The following is a 21,277-nucleotide window of genomic DNA, read 5'->3' as shown; positions in this document are numbered from 1 at the left end:
TACTGCTCATGATATTGAATTCTCTCCTGTGCTGTATTATTAAATCATATATTTTTTTTCAAAACTTTTTTAGGTGGTATACCAATAAAAGATGCCAGAGAAAAAATTGGTCAGAAAGATGCCCGCTTTCGAATCCGAGGAAAAGTGCAAGATGCCAGGGAAACCATAAACTCTAGAAAGCAGCAAAGCCAGAACCAAATGCAACACCAAGATGGACTAATTACAGGGAGCAATTCCACAGATCAACTAGGTGGAGTCAAAAAGTTACTCGACGCGCGAGAGAGGTTGAGCCTGAAGAGAAGCATTCCAATAACCACACCAACCATGGGGTCAGCAAACAGCGCGGCTACTTCTACTATGAAAATCACAAAGACCATACAGGTACATTAAAAACATGGTGCTAGTAGTTCTCATTTTCTGATACAATAACTTTGTTTTGGAGCATATGGAAACTGAACAGTATAATGGTTTCTTAATGTTCATGAGAATTTATATTAGTCATATGTTATTTAACATACTTATACATAACAAAAGAACCGTTAACTATGTACACCATCACAGATCAGTGAAGCTTGTAATAAAATGAATCTTGCAAACTTAGTTAGGATTACTCTAGTGTAAATTTTGTACTCTCCTGATTGCTTTACCAAAACTTGCTTATACAAGTGCTAGGTCACAAAATGACAGAGTTTGTCCAGGGAGCATTAGGCGCAACACACTTTATATTGCACTGGTTGCACTAGTCATAGTAAACCTTTTAAAGGTGGTGGGTTGAATTTAATTGAATGGTTGTGCATTTTTTTTTTGTTTTTATTGCACTGTCTAATTAATACATTATTGACACACATTGGGACATTCATTTTTATTTTGCTCCATGTCAATTATATTTCCCTTCAGCAATGATGTTTTCCAGCATGACTTTGTTAGCTGTTTGGAAATCACTGTGGTAATGTCAGGAAGAATTTGATGGGATTCCGTGAATGGTTTGTGCTTATGCTGGGGGAGATTGGAAGCGAGGAGTGGAAGAAATGGTTGGATGGAGGAAGGAGAATGAGTATAATCAGCTTGTATGGGTAAAAGCTGAATGGGGTCATATGGCCAGGAGCAGCTACAGTTACATGTTGTATCGATGTATATTCTGTATGCTCTAAGTGAGCAATCCCTAGTCTTACTGTGAAGATTCTATGCCAGTACTCTAAGACATTTTTGTCTCTCTATTATAAAAGAAAATCTTGAGACGAGATTATTTCCAAGAGATTTTTTCAATTCCCGTGAGACAAGACTATTGCCAAGAGATTTTTTTCAGCCATAACCATTTATGGTTAACTGCCCATGCCTACGGTCCTCTCACCACTCATTCATGTGAATGCTTTTGTCAGACACATTTCCTGCGCTCTCAACTCATATAAATTTTTACATTTTCCTCACTTTAAGTTCCCAATAAAAGAAGACTTACTATGTCCAAATCTTAATGAAGAATTTCATCCTGAAGGGTTAACAACAGAAGAAATGAGTATGTGGGCAATCCTAGCACAGAGAAATGATGAAGTCAAACAAATTAATGTGAAAATTGTCAGAATGGTTACACGGCAGATTGGTTAAATGTACGCTATATCAATAGACTATGCTGAAACAGTTGTTGGTGATTGTGCGGAAGATCAAAACATCAACTTGCAATATCCCGTAGAATATCTACAACCGTTAACACCATCCGGTCTTCCACCGGCCGAATTACTGTTGAAAGAAGGATGTATCGTAATGTTATTGCGTAATTTATGTATGACTGATAGACTACGCAATAGAACAAGATTAGTTGTATTCAAAGTTGGTCGAACAATTCTGACATGTAAAATTTTAACAGGCGACAAGAAAGGTAATGTAGTACATCTTCCGCGGAAAACGTTAGACACCAAAGGAGATCTTGATAAGCCATTCTTATTAAAATGTTTACAGTTTTCTGTTGGAATAGCTTTTGCTATGACAATTAAGAAATCACAGGGACAAACATTTGAAAAAGTCGGTTTATTTATTAGAGAGATAGAAACAATATTCACTCTCGGTCAGTTATATATTGCGTTGTCACGATGTAACTCCAAACACGGAATCAAAATTCAAAGCGATATTGACGAAAATTTAATTCCAAATATTATTTTTACTGAAGTTTCACAGTAAAAGTGTAAGTTGAAAAAGTATTTGTGTGTTAATTTCAAAGCCAAACAGATTTAAAACGTATAATGCAACTAATACCTTTAACGCAACATGAACCATAATTTTCTTTCAATTTATTACGTTTTACTATTTTTTACTATGGTTAATTACTCGCTGTAATGTAAAATAGGTCTATTATGCATATGTAACAATTCCCATGAAAATAACAATCTTTTTAAATTGTACATCCACTTCCCCATACATGAGCGGCAGAGCAGCGAAGTGGCTAGTGCAGCGAAGCGAGTAGGTGCAAACCCCCCTAGTAATTTTAAAAGAAATGTCATGGAGGATTTTTTTGAATTCAACTTTGTTTTCCAGCAAATAAAGAAAATAATAAATAGCAATACTTACATTCTCAATCTGGCTTAATCCAGTTGGCAGAGGGCTGTAGCCTGTCCTGGCGGCACTGGAAGTTAGGAAAGAAACAACTGTGGACAAAGAAGCCAGCAGATCCTGTGGCATGCTCATACTTTACATTGGGAATCTGAGACTTGGCAGTTCACCTGACTTGTATGTCTTTTGGAATGTGGGAGCAAAAACCCATGTGGACATGGGGCAAACTCCACAAAAACATTAATGTTGTGTGTGATTCACGCACAGGATGCTGATCTGTTAAGCAGCAGTTCTAACCACTTTGCTATGATCCTTTCAAATCGTTTTTTCATTCTAATTATAATTTCAGTTTAGTTGTTATTTTTTTTTGTTGGTGACCTTACCTGTATTTCATATTGAGAAGGCTGTTTAAATTTAAACTTCAACAATGGCTTTTCATTAAGAAGGCAAAAAGATTGTACAAGATGTAGATATGCCCATAAAAGACACAATGCGACTCTTTTTGCTCCAGCCATCTATTTAGTTTATCTTTTGAATGTTTTATGTAATGTGTGTCTCTTGTGTTATTCCAGTATCCATCTGTTCAAGGAATAAGGATGTTTACTTTGGCTGCAATGAGCATTTTAAACTTCAGATCAAATACTTTACAGTACTTTATGCAGACAGGTAATCCACATCCCCTTTTCACTTGACTGAGATGATTAGACAGCATTGGTCTGCAGAGGCAAAGTTAATGATTGTTGACCAACATAACCTTTCATTTTTGCTTGTGTAGGTTTTTGTTTTTACAGCATGTCATGGTTACAACCTTTATGTAGACTTATTTAAGAAAGCAATCTGAGTGTTTTTAAATTCCTCAGGTTCATTCCCTTTAATTGAGTTCCAAGCTACAGTCTTCAATTATGCCTTTGCTCTTGTTACTGTTAGTGTCACACCTATCCAGATAGGACATTCCATTTGGTGCTCCTTTTTTGTTGTGTGTCCATGTTCAAAAAGATGTTACATCTGGACTGCTGACAACCATCATTCTTATCAAGTGGCATAGCCATTTATTAAAAGTAGTGACAGTCAAGTAATGTTTCTTCTAAAGAGTGGGTTGATTTCAGCAAATATTTTCAGCTGCGTTACTCTGTATGCACTATTATGTGATTATAATTAATAATTCATATGTAATAATCTGGAATTTTAATACATATGCAATACTCAAATTTATAAAAGTTAAAAGGTATTTAAAATGTAACTTATGTGTGGAAGTTAAAAAAAAATGCATTTGTCACATTTTGGACTTGGAAAAAATGACAACCAGCCATAAACTTGTCTCCTTTTTCATTATCAAATCTATCTGAACCATCAAAGCCTGATGAGAAGCATCCTCTATCCAGAGTTAACCCATGCATGGCCACGAGGCCAGACAGTATACCCGGTTATGTGTTGAGGAAATGGGCCAGCGAATTGGCTGATGTCCTCACAGACATCATAAATAAATTTTTAAGCCATTCGACCATCCCAGTGTGCTTCAAATTCACTATTATCACTCTTGTACCTAAGAAACTATTAGTGACGTGCATGATTTGACTATCGCCCCATAGTACTTCTGCTATCATGAAATGCTTTGAAAGACTAGTCATGGCACACATAAAGCCCAGTCTTCCTTGTTCTCTGGATCCTTTGCAACATTCATTTTGAACCACCAGAGCGCTGAGGACACTATATCTTCTGCTTCCTACCCCTCTCTAACATACTTGTTAAACAAGAGATACATATGTCAGAATGAGGTTCATAGAATTTAGTTCAGCATTTAACATAATTGTTCCCCAGAAGATGATTGTGGAACTGAGTGGGTCAAAGTTTGGAATGGCCGCAACACTTGCACCGTGATTACGCTCAGTTCTGAATACCCTCAGGGCTGTGTGCTCAGTCCTCTGCTCTCCAGTCTGCTGTCTCATGACTGCATAGCCACAGAATGAAGAGATTGCTGTTTGGGACGGAACACACTCACAGCCCTTGATGTTTTACTATATATTAGGTGTGTTTGTATATACTGTAGTTATTTTGGGGTACATATAAATATGTGTGTGTCTGTATATCTAGTGAACAGTACAGGGCACTGCCATGCCACAAACCATGGACACCACCATACAAAGACAAGTCCTAGGTCAAAATAAGTGATTTATCTATACAAATTCTTCACAGTGGTCTTCCAACCCAGCTATATCTAACCTCCGCTGTCTAAATGCTGGGGTGGAGTGTGCTTATCTGCCTAAAAGTATGCAGTTTATTTTTGTATCGTGCTCTTCACTGAGTACAGGCTCTAGGTTATTAATAATATATTAACAGTAATTACTTTCAGTGTGTAGTAAAATGGAACAATTTCAATGATTGCTGTAGGTGAATCAAGTCATTAATGTTCTAATTAAAATAATTGACAATATCAAGTCAAGTCAGATAATTTTTGTATAGCGTTTTTCAGTGAGTACAGGCTCATGGTGCTATAGCAAGTTTACAAGTAAAATGTAGGTTATTGAGGTTTTATAAAGTGGTAGCTCTCTTAATATCAATCAGAATCAGTGCATGATGTGCATGTTGTATCTGGTATCATAATTCAATGTATGTTTTCATGTAGAGTGAGTTTTGTATAAGCAAACACATTAGACATGTGCATGCACTATAATGAATATCGGCACAGAAAAAATTATTCCCATTGAGTCAATCTTACTATTGTAGGCAAGGAGCACGTCTCACAAGAGTCACTCAATAGTCAGTCGTAATCACACCGCAACAGTAAACCTTGGAAGAAGTGACAGATTTTACTGAATAACATCTCCACTTCTTTGGTTCCACCTCCTCTGGCCTTGGTAATTCTTTATAATTTGCTGATAATCAGCACACAGTTTGGGAGACCTAGGCCATCTGTCCACCCATCTCCTCCAAGAGATTCTACAGTATTCTACAAGATTAGGTAATTGTGCCGGATGAGAAGACTGCATCCTTTCCTCTGTGGATTTCAGAGCTTTTTACCTTTTCAAAATGGCATGTTGGCCTTTGCTGCTGAAGTCGGCGAATACTTCTCTCAGACCTTGTATGTCTCTGTCCTTATCTTCGTTTCTTGTACTGCCTGTCCAGACTGTTAAGTATAAGCCCAAAATATATATTGTAGAATACTTTATTACTTTAATAATAATGACTAGCCAACGCTCGCCGTAGCATACGGCGGTGTAAGAATAGGAACGAAAAACGGTGAGAATGGAATTCAGAAATCAAGAAGAAATAAATACTTCATGAAAGACGCAGTTGTGAATAGGTGTTTTGGTGGAGACGACAGATAATGAGTCGAAAGATCTAACCCTAGAAAAAGCCATGTGCAACTGACCGTGGCAGAAGACTGGTGGTTAAAATTATTGTGAAGAGTAAACAGCATGTGGGCATGAGGAAGGGTGCGCTTCTGAAATTCGACTATGTAAATATAATCAATAACAACCCCAAAAAGAAGTTGTTGTAGAATGTGTAAACAAACGCTTTATAGCGCCCGACCCGGCATAGAATACGCAGAGGCACGTGTTCACACTCAAAGGCTTTTTATTTTTCTTCAGCTGTGTGACACGTCTTCCCCGTGCCACACAGCCCAAACACAGTCCAAAGCACAAACACACAAAAAACCAAACTTTCCTGCTCCACCACTCCTCCCAGGCAACCTCGTCCTCTTCCTCCCGATTCTGGCCTCGATTGCTGGGAGGCAGGCCCTTTTATGCCCCACCCGGAAGTGATCCAGGTGCCTGACCAGCTGATCTTAATTGCACCTCCGGGTGGGGCTGATAAACCGTCCAGTGTGGTGGCTGTATCTCCGCAGCACCCCCTAGCGGCCACCCCATCTCCCAACCGGGCTGCTGTGGTGGACTCCATGTCCCATGGAGTCACGGGGGAGATTGAGGAGGAATCCACTGCCAGGGAGACTGCCCCCAAGCGCCCCGGGGGAGGTATTGCAAAGTCCATGATGGCTCCCCCGGGACGTATGCATCAGAGGCATCCTGGCCGGGCATGGGACCCGGCTGTCCGTCACAAATGTCTCTAAGTAATTCCCACAGCTTAATCCAAAAGACTCGTACTACAGTGCATCCGGAAAGTATTCACAGCGCATCACTTTTTCTACATTTTGTTATGTTACTGCCTTATTTCAAAATGGATTAAATAAATTTTTTTCCTCAGAATTCTACACACAACATCCCATAATGACAACGTGAAAAAAGTTTACTTGAGTTTTTTGCAAATTTATTAAAAAAACTGAGAAATCAAATGTACATAAGTATTCATGGCCTTTGCTCAATACTTTGTCGATGCACCTTTGGCAGCAATTACAGCCTCAAGTCTTTTTGAATATGATGCCACAAGCTTGGCACACCTATCCTTGGCCAGTTTCACCCATTCCTCTTTGCAGCACCTCTCAAGTCCATCAGGTTGGATTGGAAGCGTCGGTGCACAGCCATTTTAAGATCTCTCCAGAGATGTTCAATCGGATTCAAGTCTGGGCTCTGGCTGGGCCACTCAAGGACATTCACAGAGTTGTCCTGAAGCCACTCCTTTGATATCTTGGCCGTGTGCTTAGGGTCGTTGTCCTGCTGAAAGATGAACCGTCGCACCAGTCTGAGGTCAAGAGCACTGTGGAGCAGGTTTTTATCCAGGATGTCTCTGTACATTGCTGCAGTCATCTTTCCCATTATCCTGACTAGTTTCCCAGTTCCTGCCGCTGAAAAACATCCCAACAGCATGATGGTGATGAGTGGTGCCTGGTTTCCTCCAAATGTGATGCCTGGCATTCACACCAAAGAGTTCAATCTTTGTCTCATCAGACCAGAGAATTTTGTTTCTCATGGTCTGAGAGTCCTTCAGGTGCCTTTTGGCAAACTCCAGGCGGGCTGCCATGTGCCTTTTACTAAGGAGTGGCTTCTGTCTGGCCACTCTACCATACAGGCCTGATTGGTGGATTGCTGCAGAGATGTTTGTCCTTCTGGAAGGTTCTCCTCTCTCCACAGAGGACCTCTGGCGCTCTGAAAGAGTGACCATTGGGTTCTTGGTCACCTCCCTGATTAAGGCCCTTTTCCCCAGATCACTCAGTTTAGATGGCCGGCCAGCTGTAGGAAGAGTCCTGGTGGTTACAAACGTCTTCTACTTATGGATGATGGAGGCCACTGTGCTCATTAGGACCTTCATAGCAGCAGAAATTTTTCTGTAACCTTCCCCAGATTTGTGCCTTGAGGCAATCGTGTCTCGGAGGTCTACAGACAATTCCTTTGACTTCATGCTTGGTTTGTGCTCTGGCATGAACTGTCAACTGTGGGACCTTATATAGACAGGTGTGTGCCTTTCCAAATCATGTCCAATCAACTGAATTTACCACAGGTGGACTCCAATTAAGCTACAGAAATATCTCAAGGATGATCAGTGGAAACAGGATACACCTGAGCTCAATTTTGAGCTTCATGGCAAAGGCTGTGAATACTTATGTACATGTGCTTTCTCAATTTTTTTATTTTTAATAAATTTGCAGAAACCTAAATTTGCAAAAACCTCAAGTAAACTTTTTTCACGTTGTCATTATGGGGTGTTGTGTGTAGAATTCTGAGGAAAAAATTAATTTAATCCATTTTGGAATAAGGCTGTAATATAACAAAATGTGGAAAAAGTGATGCGCTGTGAATACTTTCCGGATGCACTGTATAATATCAGGTCTGTGCTCTGGTCTTAAGGTATTCGACAGTGCATGTAGAATTTCCGGACAAGCAGGATTACATGTGAAAGTGATAAATAAATTAGGCTTTCCAAATTTACGTACTATGGCCATGGCATCCTGATAGTATTGTTGCATGTATCTTGGACTTCCTGGACATGTGGATGGTAATATGATAATTTTGCCTACACATACATTGTTATTTTCAGAGTTTTCTTGCAGCGCGTCTGATAGTCCTTTGTATTGTTCCACGTGCAGATCTTGTTGATGTAATCTGAGATAGTTGAGACGCGCGCACTCTGTTTTAACATACGCATCTACAATGTACTGTTGGAATAGTTCTCCACTGGAGTGCAAAATACTAAATGTATTCCTCATTGCTAATTTGTATGTGTAAAATTCGTTTGGCGGTTCTTTTATCGGGAACATGTTGTAAATCTTTTGTGCCAGCCAATGTCTCCGTAAGGGAATAAAAGTGGGTAAACCATAGGATCACAATTCATATTGAGTATGGAAATTTGTTTACAGGAGTTGCTTATGGGATAGATGCAAATCAATTTCATGCCTGTGTTTGTATGATTTAGCGAAGGGGTTGATGGTTCTGAGCGTGGAATCTAGCTGGAGAAGTAAATTTTCGCCTAATGGAGAGTTTGCTTTATTTTGTAAGCGTACTTCAGTAGCTTGTCGAAGAAATGCCATGTCGGCTGCGTGGGGGCGGGACCAGTTTTGAAGAGGAACCGCTGGCAGCTTGGGGTAGGGTTTGGAAGTGGACGAATAGGAATCGAGAAATGCTGTGATGGCTGCGTGTGGGCAGGACCAGTTTTGTAGTGGAAGCAGGACGAACCAGAAGAGAAATATATATAAGAGATAATACACTTTATTCATATAGCACCTTTGCGTTGCTCAAGGTGCTTTTAATAAATACATTGGAAAGTTGTTAGATTTAGCAGCATTTTTGTTCATCCTCGCTTTCCAGCTTATTTTATCATTCAGTTCTACAGGTGCTAGCTATCTGTTAAGAGCTGTTATGGCAGTTAAGCAATCTTTCTCTGGTTATCTTATTATAACTAATAACACTGCTAGACAATAAGCTGAGACTTCTTATACTTGTTGGGTACATAGAAACAAGAGTTGTTTATGGATACAATTGTGCCCGAGGTTTGTGCTTTATTAGTCTGTTAGGATTTCTCCTTGGCCATGATGGACACAGATTATTTCTCTTTACTGTCTTACAGTATGTTTAAAGTATATAAACATACAGTAATCCCTCCTCGATTGCGGGAGTTGTGTTCCAGAACCCCCCGCGATAGGTGAAAATCCACGAAGTAGAAACCATATGTTTGTATGGTTATTTTTATATATTTTAAGCCCTTATAAACTCTCCCACACTGTTAACATTATTAGAGCCCTCTAGACATGAAATTACACCCTTTAGTCAAAAGTTTAAACTGTGCTCCATGGCAAGACAGAGATGACAGTTCTTTCTCACAATTAAAAGAATGCAAACATATCTTCTCTTCAAAGGAACGCCGTCAGGAGCAGAGAATGTCAGAGAGAGAGAGTGAGGTAAAAGCAAACAATCAAAAAATCAATACATGCTTTTAAGTATGCCGAAGCACCCCGATAAAGCGGCATTTTGTAGAGAAGCGTCCGTATCCTCTAGGCAAACAGCCTCTGTGCTCACACCCCCTCCGTCAGGCGCAGAGAATGTCACAGAGGTTGAGAGAGAGTGAAAAGCAAACAATCAAGCACCGCACAGGAAGCATATCTTATATCATTGAGGAGTTTTAGTTAATATGTAATACATGCTCTGATTAGGTAGCTTCTAAGCCATCCGCCAATAGCGTCCCTTGTATGAAATCAACTAGGCAAACAAACTGAGGAAGCATGTACCATAAATTAAAAGACCCATTGTCCGCAGAAATCCGTGAACCAGCGAAAAATCCGTGATATGTATTTAGATATGCTTACATTTAAAATCCGCGATAGAGTGAAGCCGCGAAAGTCGAAGCGCGATATAGCGAGGGATTACTGTATTACAATTGGTATCTGCATCTGTTGGGCCCTCTGAGCAAGGCCCTTAACCTGCAATTACTGAGCGCTTTGAGTAGTGAGAAAAGCGCTATGTAAATGCAAAGAATTATTATTAGTATTATTAATATGCAAGCTTTTGAGGTAGCTCAGGTCCCTTCTTCAGACAAGTTGTAGTACAGAAACTGGAGTTCTCTGTGTTTATACAGTATATACACTAGGAAAGAAACAAAACCTTTAAGCGGGTCATCTTCAATGTCAAAAATTAACAGACCTCTCCAGTCTAAGATTCATTTAGCAGTAGAAGTGAACAATTAATGGTCAAGATCTTTTGATAAGATAACTGTCCAACAAAGCCTTTTCAAGTTCTTGATGAGTTTTCTTTACAATGTGGATCTGTAATCAAATCTTCTGGGTCAGTCAGAGAGATGGAAATAGTCAATCATATCTGTTCATAAAACTCTTGTCTTTATTTAAACCATGTTGTAATATGTTACATTTTTGCATCAGTTTAACTTCCCATTCCTTTCACTCTTGCTGTGTTTTGAAGTTAAAGACTTCTCATTGCATCCATAATGGCTGACATGGTACATCATCCTACTACTATAATCCAAGCTAAGAAATAATTCTAGTGTAAAGAGTCTAAGTTTATGGTTTATGCACATTATTCTGTGCTGAAATTTAACACAGACTTTTAAAAGTCTGAAGGACAACTAGGATGAAAAATATTGCTGTTCTTGCAGATCTGTACTAGTCCATTTGGAAAAACATCACACAAATAGCAAGACCAACAAAAAATGTGTTTTGCAGTTGGTATGACATGCATTGTTGAAGATCATAGAATTGACAGATTGAAAACTGATTACCTTTTCCCAAGGACTCCATTACTTGTTTTATTGTTCAGTCCTGTAATAGAATTAATTTTGCTTATCAGCAGATGAAGTGGCATCATTTGACACATACTGCTTTACGAACAATTAATCTTTAGAGGTATGAAGTAGTGTTGTATTTCTACATTGATAGTGCCATCATTTCAGAATATAATAATGCTTTAGTTGTCAGTTTTTGCATTTTGAATTTCTGTATTTGGGTCAGGACATAAAGGAGTAAATGGTTAAATAAGTATACTGTGGCGTATTTTTGATTGTATTGATTTTATTAAAATCACGCAACATTCCATACAAATAAATAATTTTTTTGCAAAAATAGGATCAAAAACAAATCACCAGAAGAGTAAAACTTAAAGCTAGTAAAAATAAGTAAATAGATTAATTAATAAGTGAATAAAGATAAATGAAAAAAGGAGAGAATCTGCTTCTTCAGTGCTTTTAAAGCTTATTCTAAAATTTTATTGATTAGATCCTGCCAGGTTTTGAAAAAGTTCTGCACAGATCCTCTAAGTGCGAATTTGATTTTTTTCAGTTTCAGACAGTATATAACATCAGTTACTCACTGATTTAAAAGAGGAAAGTTAGGATTCTTCCAGTTGAGCAAGATAAGTCTACGTGCCAATAGTGTAGTAAAGGCAATTACAGTTTGTCCTTCTTCACTTTAGGCCCATTTGGAAAAACACCAAACACAGCTGTTAGTGGATTAGGAGGGATTTTGACACCAAGGCTGTCTAATAGGCATTTAAAGATTTTGGTCCAGAATGATGTTAATTTGGTGCAGGTCCAGAACATGTGGCCCAATGAGGCTGGAACTTGATTGCAGCGTTCGCAGGTTGGATCATGCCCTGGAAACATTTTGGACAATTTCAAGCGAGACAGATGTGCTCGATATATAATTTTGAGTTGAATAATTCTATGCTTTGAGCATATGGAGCTCGAGTGAGTTCTCTGCATTGCTGCCTTTCACTCCTTTTCTGAAATATTGAGTGAGAGATCCTTTTCCCACTGTCCTCTTGGATCTTTGAAAGGGAGGGACTGTAAAATGGTTTTATATATTGCACAAATGCTGTCTGAGTCCTCAAGACTAAGCAATATTTTTTCCGGCATAGAGGTGGGTAGGAGGTGAAGAAAATTGGGCAGGTTCTGTTTAACAAAGTTTCTAATTTGAAGGTAGTGAAAGGAATGTGTTACTGTAAAGTTACATTTGGAATGTAATTGTTTGTAGGATGCAAAGATGTTGTCTATATACAGATCTCTTAAGTGATTTATCACTATGGTGTATTTTAAGGCTCAAATGGAGATGCCTATCTGAAGTCTGACTTATGCATATGAAATGGATATAGCAGCAGCAATATATGTATTTTTTTTGTATTTGAACAATGATTACTTTGTGTTTTTGTGATTTTGCAGTGTCTGTATTTTAAAGGCAAAACCAATGCTTCTCTTAGCAGACAGTACCATCACAGTATAAGCAGTGTGTCTGTGAAACTATGCAATGATGACTGCACTCTGTGCGTCCTTGGAGGAAAATCTGAAATGTAATTGCACTACTTTAAATAAATGCACTGCTTCCTGTTTAATAAACATTATATAATAAGAGTAGTATAGAACGTGTCACAAAAATGTCAAAAACTGAATAGTTCTTCAGACAAACTCAGATTATGGCAGAATGACTTGCTGAAACTGTAATGTAGAGATGGTTTCTGGCAGGCTACATATATGGGCGTGATAAGGCAAGAAATATCATGTTAATGAAACTTTAAAGCTTTTTACGAGTGCAGGTCTGTTGCATTATGTTGTCATTTTTCTTTTCTTTTTTTTGAGCAATACAATTGTTTTTTCTTTTATTGCAGAAATTCATTAACTATAACCATGACTTTCAGGTGTGGTTTTCATTTCATTTATTTTTGCTTGTAAATGTAAACAGCTTCCTTATTTTGAGAGTAAGGAACATTGCAAATTTTATAGAAGAGACTGTACAAGAAATAGTTATCCATATTTGTGGACCAAACACACAAAATTGGAAACGCATTGTGTAGAAAAAGTTGAAATAAAAAGAAAACTGTAAAGAATGTGCTACAGCAGTTATTTTAGTGGCCAAACAGTAAATGTATCCAATACTGGGAAGAAACAGTATGGTAACAATGTGCAGATGGTATTCAGGGATTCTCAATATTTAAAGTTAAAAGTTGCTTTTACATCTGTTTTTGCCTTGGCTCTCTCAGAAGATAGTAACAGTTTTTAAAAAAAGAAATGGAATATGAATAGTTTGCGTAATGTGTGTTTGCATAAACATTTTCCCTTCCTTTCTGCAGCAAAGGCCAGTAGACCTGATGATGTGGTCCTCAAGTAGTGTTTGAATAAATGTTCTCAACAGGCCTGTTACTAGCAAGATAATACTAAAGGGACAGGTATGGCTACTGTAGCTCCAAGCAGTTGTCTGTGGAAGAAAGAGAGTCACTTATGTGATGTCAGCAACCCACTGATTTGTCTGTACAGTTATGTGTAAGTGTGCACATTTCATGTATGCTGAAGTATGTCAGACTGGCAGTGGGAAAGCGGGTTTGTAGAGGTGGGTTAGAGGATAAGGGCTGGAGTAATTGTTTCATGTTGTCCGTTAACATACTTTGGAAACGGGCACATGAATGTTGCCATTTCAAAGCGTATGCACAAGCTGTTTGTCTCTGCCAAGAGCGGAGGGCACCCGCTGTGCACACACAGGTGTAGCAATGAGAAGTGAAGGCTAAACAACACCTTTTATTGGCTAACTGAACAAATTGCAATATGCCAGCTTTCAAGGCAGCTAAGACCCTTCTTCAGGCAAGGTTTGTTTACAGCCAGCTTTAATTTTTCTGGCTGAGACATACAGTTCACGTTAAATTATGTTATCACAGAGTGAGAAATGTTTAGCCTTGTTTGTTAAAATTAAATAATTGGAATTATAAGAAAACAGAAGGTATAGAGTAAACTTAAGTTACAATTGATCGGTGTTGGAATCAAAGCAGGTGTACTTAGGATTTGGTATAGGCGATGCATTGTTCCTTTCCTGGTTGGCTTTCTCCAGGCACATGGAAGGAACTTCAGTGTGCTTTTCTTTCTTTGTTTTGGCATCTTCTGTCTTTCTTCATCTTGGTTGTACCACGTGGTTGCGGACAGCACTGCAGTTATATCTTGAAGGTTTTTACACACAGTGTCCTTGGTTGCTAGCATTGTTATATCTGCTGGGTCAGCTGGTGGTCAGTCAGCTCATGTCAATTAGCAAGGTGAATGTGCGGCTTTATTTATGGTCTCTGTCTCTGCTTATGCACTTGCTATTCCTCAGCAAGGTTTGTACTACCAGCACCTTCATTCAACTCCAATACAGACAAGTATTCCACCCTTCCATTCCAGCACAGTTTCCCTTTGGAGTAAAAGGGGATTGCTCCAACCTCTGTTATGGCTACACCCTATAAGTTATGGAGTCCTAGTCCAGCTATTTTGGGGGCAAGGCAGCAACTAACCATACACAGTTGGTTGTAGAGTCTAATGGACTAGAGTGTAAAACACAGTGTTGGCTGGATCCTTGCCTGTGACTTACTGTGTGATCCTCAGCAATTAATTTAATGTGCATGTGCTGCAGTTATAGAAAGAAAAATGTATAAGAAAATAATTATAATGATTACTGCTCTTATAAGTCGCTCTGGACAAAGGTATCATCCAAATATGTCAATATGTAAACAGTATTAATAATATTAGACCAGAACGGTTGTTAATTCCAAACAAACACCTACTGAATTTACATAACATTTATATCCCTCTGGTGTAGCAGACAACCAGATAGGGCTGGGCGATTTGGCCTAAAATCAAAATCTCGATTAATTGAACATTTTAACTCGATTACGATTAATGAACGATTATTTTATTTATTTTTATTTTTTTTGCCCTCATAGTTCACTGACAAGTTTTGTACAGTAAATATGCTCACATATTACAAGTGAGAGATTTTTGAATGAAGGGTGCATTACTTGATTTTAAAATGATTGAAGGAAACACTACTATCTACTATCTGTGATTATTTATTGAACATCAATGTTGAACAACTGAAATTAAAGTACACATTGCCTAAAACGAACAGTCACTTTGTTCTTATAAAAAAAAGTAAAAATAAATAACTTGCACTTTTGGAAACAAAATAAATTATTTTCAATGTTTTTCTTATTAAAAGTAGAAAATAAGCAGTATCTCTTCTAAATAAAATAACTCTTATATATCCTGTAAATAATATTTTAAACAGTGCATTTCTTGCATCTTCTGTAAACAAATATTTTAATGTGCAATGTATCAATGTAAACAACAGATTGTTGCAATGAAAATAGAACTCTCTAAACACTGTTGCATGAGGTGATCTTAGCGATCTTGTCATGTCACTATATGAACATAAATTTACTCTTAAGTTCTTACTAAGAAACACAAGCATGTTAACCTTTTCAGGTTTCAGGCAGGACCTGAGGCATGTAACAATGTTTCCGCCCAATCTGAAAACTCGCTCTGATGGGGAGCTAGTAGCTGGTATGCAGAAATATTTTTTTGCCACCTTACTTAGAGTGGGAAAGTGTACATGATGCTTCCTCCACCAGTCCAGTGGATTTGCCTCACTATCCAGCATGGAGGACACCAAATAGCTGCTCATATCTGCTTCTAGTGATTGCTGAAGTGACAGAGTGGGTGTAGCTGAACTTGCTGAAGGTGTTGCCTCACTCCCTTTAAAAAAGTTTCCTAATGACCTCTTTTGCTTTTTTGCTACTGGTGATGAAGTTGTTGGTTCTGCAGTCTCTGTAATCTGACTATCTCTGCAGACTTCAGCTTCTGACATCTTCTCCATCTCTGTTTTCACTTTCTCCTGAATGGTGGGGACATTGTGAGCAGAAATGTAGGTAGCTTTAAATCTAGGATCAACAAAACTGGCTGTGTCCAGTAGCTCTTCTATGATAGGATCTGAGTACTTCTCCTTAAGTTACCTGAGGATGCTGGCTTTGATAGTTTTAGTCAGCTCCACATCATCTTCCTCCTCAGCAAGCACTCGTGAATTGAGGATGTGCAGTACAGGCTTTACAAATGAAATGGTCACATACTCTTCCCCTGATAGGGCGTCTGTGAACTCCATCAAGGGGGAAAGAGCCTTGCTGACAGCCTCTTAAGACATCCAGGTCAACCCACGATGGAACAAGGTGCCTGGATTTTTTGTCTTCAGAAAGGACCTGTGTAATAGCTTTCCTTTGTTCGAGGACTCTTCCAATCATCATTTGCATCGATCCCCATCTGGTAACGCATGCTGTTTTTAGTTTGTGTTGTGGCAGGTTCAGTTCTTGTTGCACCTTCATTAATGCCTTCTTTTTTTTCCAGCTATAGGAAAAAGCACTGACTATGTTTTTGCACACCCTCACTGCACGTGTCACACATTGATCTTTCAATCCATTTTCTGAAACACATAAAATTAATAATTTTTTTATTATTATTGACAATATTTTATTTATACCTGAAGCTTTAACAGTACCAAAATTAATGAACCTCTTATATTTCTTAAATAATATCAGATTAACAACACATTTTACAACACAATGATTTTTACTCTAATGATGTAGTGTTCTGTTACATTGTAATGTGAACTTAACATTGTAACACTGTAATATCAAGCATATTGTAACATTTATAAAGGTGCTTTATGAACAAATTTAGCATAGCCAGAATATAGTAAACCCCAGATATGCCCAATTTGATAACATCCCAATGCTATTATATTTAATTAAGCTGACGTGTATTTACCAATTGCAAGGTGTAGTCAGTGTCCAAAACACTGCTGCCGTAACCATCCATTAAGCGCAGCAGCTTTGACAACATTAGCACCGTTGTCTGTCGTAATGGCTGAAAGTTTTTCTTCCGCGAGGTCCCATTCATATCATATCTGCCGTGTGATCGGCTGGAAAATATGCCGTCTCAAGGCATCTCTGGCGCAGCTTCCAGTCGTCGTCAATGTAGTGCAAAGTAAGGCTCAAGAATGGGTCCATCGTCCTACTTGACCAGAGATCAGATGTGGCTGCAAAGTGTTGAACATTTTTCAGTTCAGCAGCTACATTTTTACAACATGTCTTGTACATGTCTGGCAGCGCAGATTTAGAAAAATGTGATTGCGATGGCACAGTGTATCTTCTGTCGAGAGTTTTAACGAGGTGTTTAAACCCGCTTTGCTCCACTGTAGCCAAGGGAGTCATAACCTTTGCGATGTAATGACAAATAGCGTCAGTTGTTTCTTTCCATCTTCTTGAACTCTTCTCATACTGTGTGGCATTTGTGAACGCTTGTGTTATCGACATCTGCTTTGCGGAGGCACTTGTTGCTGGGCGCTTGTCAGTCTCTTTTTGTTTTTTTGAGCCATGCACTGTTCATATTCAGTAACGTGATTGTGCTTCACGTGTTGAAACAAATTGGTGGTGTTACCTTTGGGCGTCTCAACTGTTTTTCTACAGTGTCTACATCTGACTTTATTTTGTTCGATGTCATCCTTACTGAAGCCAAAATGTGTCCAAATGACGGAGACTGCGTTTTTCTTTGGTACACGCTGCTCTTGTTGCTCAGTTGTGTCAGTGTTTAAGCTCTCCATGCTCGACATGTCGGCGGAATAACGTAATGTGACTCCACATGCGGTAGTGTTTTTAAAGGGAAAGTAATCGAAATAATCGACCTGGAAAAATTTGATCGATTATAGGTTCTGAATGTCGATTTCGATTACTTTTCGATTAATCGCCCAGCCCTACAACCAGAGCACATGGAGATAAACCAATTGGAGAAGAAATAACATGAATACATCCCAAAAGCAGTCACAGGGTCAAAGCTGAATCCAAATCCCTGTTCTCACTACTTTGCACAAACGGTTCTCTATTTCTTCAGCTGTGAGCCTTGGATATTTTACTTTAAAAGTCAAATTTTTATTGGTGGTCGATATGTACCTGCTTTCTTCATTGGATATGCCTACAACTAGTTCAGTAGTTGGTGAAGTAAACTGGCGCAATGAGTGAACTTGTTTGTCCAGTGGAAATATTTCATATGTGCATTTATTTTTAAAGCCATTTTTGTACCAATTGACACATTTATGCAGGATGTAGGATGTCCTTGGTAATGTAATTTTGGTTTTGATTTGTAAAAATCAATTTCTGTGAGCAATCTTTGTGGAATAAAGGTTTAGTCTAATTTTAAGTGTAAAATTAAGTATCAGGGATGTCAACATATTTGAAAGATGTTGTATTTTTCCTTTTGTAATATAAAAAATTAAAATATGTTGATTCGCCTATTTGTCACTGATCTGAGGGACAGTAACTTAAATGCTGGGCTTGTACTGCTTCAGTGGGTTTTACATTAATTTAAAGTTTAATCAATGTGTTGTGTCAACAGCAATTCACATCTAGACGATAAAAAGACAGGCGTCTGCCTTCTATTCTATGGCTGTGCTTTGTTTACAAGCTTGCATGTCTGTTTAAGTACGGTGTTGTACCGTGTTTACCATTATGGATGCAATGAGAAGCCAAGCAAAATGACACCTTTTATTGGCTAACCGAACAGATTACAATATGCAGGCTTTTGAGGCTCTGGCTCCTTCTTCAGGCAAAGTAATCTAATCTGCATGTTAAAGTTAGTGGTGACCCTCTTGTCATTTGTTGTGGTGTCATCCCAGTGTTTTTTTTACTACATGTTTCCTTAACATTTCTATTGTAATTTTGCCCATTGTGTGCTTATTATGCGTTTGAATATCATGGTGATGCTTGTGACTCCGGAATACACCAGCATTATTATGTCTTGACAGCATTGTGCAGAAGGGGCTGCTTTATTTGTTTGATCTCTGAGATGTGCTGTAGATGCACGTCAGTTCATCATTAGTGATGAATGTTTATGCCACCCTCAAAACAGTTACAGCTCTGCTGGATCCAGGTATTGTTTCAGGCTACTGCAGTCACCTTTTATAACTGCATACTGTGCCAGTCTTGGTGGGCTGAAAATCACATTCCTTCATTTTATGAATTGGGCAGTGTGGGTAAGAAATGGTTCTTATATAAATTAAAGCATAAGAAGGTGTGATTTATGCTGATTTATCTCTCTGAAATACTTTCTTTTTCTCTCCAGGGTCTCTCTCAAGATGAAGGCACAGATGGTATAATTCCAAATAAACAGATGAAGATAACCACATCTAATAATTTTGCACAAAAACTGGTGAGCTGATTTGCCCGACTCAATTGTTTGTCTTTCATAATATTCACTTACTGTAAAACTGAAAAGGAACATATTCACATAATGGGCTACCTCCTTAATATCACACGTGGATTATATGGATAATGAAGTGCATTCATCTTCATATACTTTAATACAAGAAGTAATATAGATTGGTTTATTTTATTTCTCTGAATCTCTTTTTTTAGCAAGTTGAAGCTGCACATGAAATTAACCACAATTAAGCAGTAAATAAGCATTGCTAAGGCCAAGCTCAAAATTCTACCTCTGTGAAGTTGTCCCATTGTGTTTATGAGAACTGAAACTACACATTACCAGCAGAAGTTTTTGGCAAAACATCTGTAACATGTTGCAGAGTGAAAGCAATGTGTTCCTTTCAAACTTGTGCAGTACTGCAGTGTAGTAGGTCAGAAACGGAGCAAGTGGCAAGCGTACAAGATTTGTAGGTTAATGCAAAAGCACATGAAGAAGGTGTCTTCACCACACTATAACCCTGCATTGTATTTATCATCCAAAGTATTGTGGCGCTGCTGTAATCTGAGACAGTTATTCATGTCTTGTAGTACCCACATACAGTTTTACAATACACACACACACACAGTGGCTTGCAAAAGTATTCGGCCCCCTTGAACTTTTCCACATTTAGTCACATTACAACACATTTTCTGCCCCATATGCACTTTGACAGTTGAGTAGTAAAGCTGTGTGATTGTTTTCTTTTTATTTATTTAGAATCCTAAGTAACTGTATAATTAACTTGAATGAAAAACTGCTTTTTGCCTAATTCTTTACTATTTGTGCACCTGTTTTAAATGATTTAATCTGTTCATTTTGAATATTAATGAATATTAACAAGAATTATTGAATTTGAGTATTATTTAATATACTATTTGTTTGAGTTTGAAAGCTGAAGAATCCTATTTAAAGTCAATGATTTTTGACTGTAAGGAGCTGAAATATTATTAAGACAATTCAAAATATTTAATGTTTCAAATTTTCTCTGTTTAATGCATTTTCCTTTCCTTTGCAGTCTACTTCTGGTGGGTCCCGCTTCTCTTTGTCTAGTACCGTGCCATTAACAAAAGTAGTCCAGAATGACGCTTATACAGCACCTTCACCTGCCGTCCCTGTTGGATCAGCACCGGCTGCAAAACCACAACAACAACAGCAGCAGCAGCAGCAGTCTTTCTCAACAGTCCAAGCGAAGACACTATCCGGTGTGTCAAGGACATTGGTCACACAGCAGACTACTGCTGTTGAAACCCCAACAGAGCAAACACCGACACAGGTATTTAAAAGTCTGCTTTGTTTATTGGGTGTGATTCTAATTTGAGCAGTAATATTGCCATTGAGTGAGTCTTATAAGAGCAGGGGAAGTTTGTCGTTTGGTAACCACAATGTAAACGTTAGGCTTTTTGGCTCAAACATGCAAGTTCTACTTTCTGTGTGAGTTAAATATACTGTACATGAAGGAAGAGCAAATTCTGTAGTTCATTTGCTTCTCTGTTTAAGAAAGTGCCTTCTCAGTGGTTGCCTTGTAAACAAAATACCCATTTCCCAGCTTCCTTTATTCATTTTGACACATATTTCATTACTGGGTCATTGGGAGTTCAAGTTTATCTTAAGCAAAAGGAACGCAGGAACTAACTGGCGAGTGTGTTCCTGTACCCATGCACAAGTATCAGGCCAGGTAATTCAACCTAATATGCCCATGTTTTGGATGTAGGCAGAAACCCATGAGAACACAGTAAATATGCCCACTTTTTACTTTCGGAGACCACGTTGAGAACCGAAGCCAGGTCTTTGTAAAAGTGAAGTAGCACATTACCTAGCTTGT

The 21,277-nt window shown here is 38.4% G+C and overlaps 1 protein-coding gene across 1 annotated transcript in view; it reads left to right on the top strand.

Moving 5' to 3' along the window:
- The window catches only part of poldip3 (polymerase (DNA-directed), delta interacting protein 3), a 39,734-nt gene that overhangs the window by 8,418 nt on the left and 10,039 nt on the right, over positions 1-21,277 (top strand). Inside the window, exons 3-5 of the mRNA XM_039765668.1 lie at positions 74-381; positions 19,336-19,422; positions 20,471-20,728. Of these exons, the coding sequence (XP_039621602.1) occupies positions 74-381; positions 19,336-19,422; positions 20,471-20,728 (653 nt within the window). The remainder of the gene's footprint in view (positions 1-73; positions 382-19,335; positions 19,423-20,470; positions 20,729-21,277) is intronic.

Source organism: Polypterus senegalus, chromosome 10 (genome assembly GCF_016835505.1).
Source record: "Polypterus senegalus isolate Bchr_013 chromosome 10, ASM1683550v1, whole genome shotgun sequence".
Lineage (NCBI taxonomy): Eukaryota > Metazoa > Chordata > Cladistia > Polypteriformes > Polypteridae > Polypterus > Polypterus senegalus.
Note: the sequence above shows the minus strand (reverse complement) of the source record. Positions and strands in the feature narration are given on the sequence as shown.